Genomic DNA, 1,816 nt, shown 5'->3' on the forward strand with positions numbered 1-1,816 from the left:
AGAACTTCGATACGCTCGAGGGGAACAGGCCTGCTCCCCTCCTGAGCTACCTCTGAGTGTAACGGCATGAGCCTTTCAGAGGCTGAAGGTCTCTCCCACATGACTGTTCATCTAAAAGAAAAGACTTGTGTTGGCTCTGTGGTTTATTTGTTTGTTGCAAATGCTGCCAGTGCTCAGACTCCGGTGACCCATCAGATGACGGCCATGAGCATATCCAGAGAGGAGACCGCCAGTGGGACAGAAGAACTCGCCAAGACAGAGGAAGCCTCATCAGCATCTTCCTCATCAGGTAGAGCGATGGGTTTGGCCTTTGCACCAGAGAATGACACTGATCTCGGTTTGAGCAGCAAGTACAAGCTCTGGCCTCCAGCTCCAGCGGACGGTTGTCACCTCTGGACCGGAAGAGCTGAGGAGAAGAGTTTGTCTGCCTCTGGACCGGGGAGGACAGAGCGAAAGTGCTGTGCCCGAGGGCAGGCCGGTGCGATTGTGGGCTGAGGGCTGAGTAGCTGCCAGCCCTCCCTCCACTCGCTGGCAGGAGGATAATCTTCCATGACGCCTGTCCCTGGGAATGGCAGAGAGCCCGGAGCATCCCACAGCGCGGCTGCCATCAGCCGCAGCTCCAAGGGAAGGGAGGGAGACGGATGAACGGTGTGGTCTTGAGGGAGAGGAGACTGTTAGTGCCGGTGCCGGCCTGGGTCGTACCTGCCCCTGGGAGGGGAGAGTCGGCACTGCTGCTGCGTCGGCAAAGTGGGTACCGTGGAGTGATAGCATGCCCGGCGGGGTACATCCTCCAGTGGGTGAGTTACAGCGGAGCCGTAACCGAGGGACACCGCACTGGTGACACCCTCCTGCAGGCGGGTCCAGCTGCCAGTTCACTTGTATCGAACGCTAAAGAACCCCCAGGAGTTGCTGGTTGCTAAACAAACAGTCGCTAGTCACCACACAGCACTGGGCGACTTGGATCGGGTGATCCCTGGCCTGCGGGCCCAGGAGGCAGCTTACAGCGGGCAGGTGAGGGAGCGTGTGGTGGAAGAGCCGGCCCCTCCCGTCCAGTCTGGGGGTTTTAGGAAGCTCTCTCTGCCTCTGCCTGTTTGTCCCCTCGCCTGCCGTGCAGGTGGGTGTCTCCTCCCTCCCGGTGAGCTCTCTAGCCTGCTTAGGTCCCGCAGGAAATCCCGCTAAGCGTCTGTGACCTTTCACAATCTGGCTTTCGGAGCTCAGTTTTCCTTTCGGTAGATTAGAGGCAGCGAGGAGGATCTGTGTAAAGCATCCCGAGACCTACATTTGAGGAACACTTACATAAGAGTCAGCAGAAATAATTAGTTGTACTTACAAGGGGTTAACATTTTTTTTCCCCCTGCAAAGATTAACTGCAGGCCCCGCCGAGCCGTGGTGACTCTCCAGACGCGGGGTTAACCCCTGCCCAGTGATACCTCTCCTCTGCAGGGCTCAGTGGCATCACGTCACCTTACATGAGCCTTAGATAAACCGTAACGTCTCCTCACTGTTTCTGAGCCCAGGACTTGAGGAATTTGAAGCAGAGAGAAAACCTGAGCCTGTGTGGGGTGTAGGTCTCCGTGGAATGAGGATAATCTCGGTTTCGGTGTGTCACCCGGGGCAATGTGCACACAGGGGTGTTGGGCACTGGCGCAGCGTCAGCAGGGCCTAAAGCAGCTCCAGAAAACTCTTCTCTGTCTCAGGTACCCTGCTGGAAATACCCCAGAACAGCGCTGAGGGCAAGACGGCTGCAGAAAAACCGAAACAGAAGAAGAATCGCTGCTTCACTTGCCGGAAGAAGATAGGGCTGACTGGTAAGACC

General features: G+C 57.0%; 1 protein-coding gene across 1 annotated transcript in view; it reads left to right on the forward strand.

The window, feature by feature from the left end:
* The window catches only part of LOC104495580 (AN1-type zinc finger protein 5-like), a gene marked incomplete at both ends in the record, with an annotated part of 3,259 nt that extends 1,451 nt beyond the window's left edge, over positions 1 to 1,808 (forward strand). Inside the window, 2 exons of the mRNA XM_010138562.1 lie at positions 171 to 289; positions 1,698 to 1,808. Coding sequence (XP_010136864.1) covers positions 171 to 289; positions 1,698 to 1,808 — 230 coding nt within the window. The remainder of the gene's footprint in view (positions 1 to 170; positions 290 to 1,697) is intronic.
* Between the last annotated feature and the right edge of the window lie 8 nt (positions 1,809 to 1,816).

Source organism: Buceros rhinoceros, unplaced genomic scaffold, assembly GCF_000710305.1.
Source record: "Buceros rhinoceros silvestris isolate BGI_N320 unplaced genomic scaffold, ASM71030v1 scaffold24276, whole genome shotgun sequence".
Taxonomy (NCBI): domain Eukaryota; kingdom Metazoa; phylum Chordata; class Aves; order Bucerotiformes; family Bucerotidae; genus Buceros; species Buceros rhinoceros.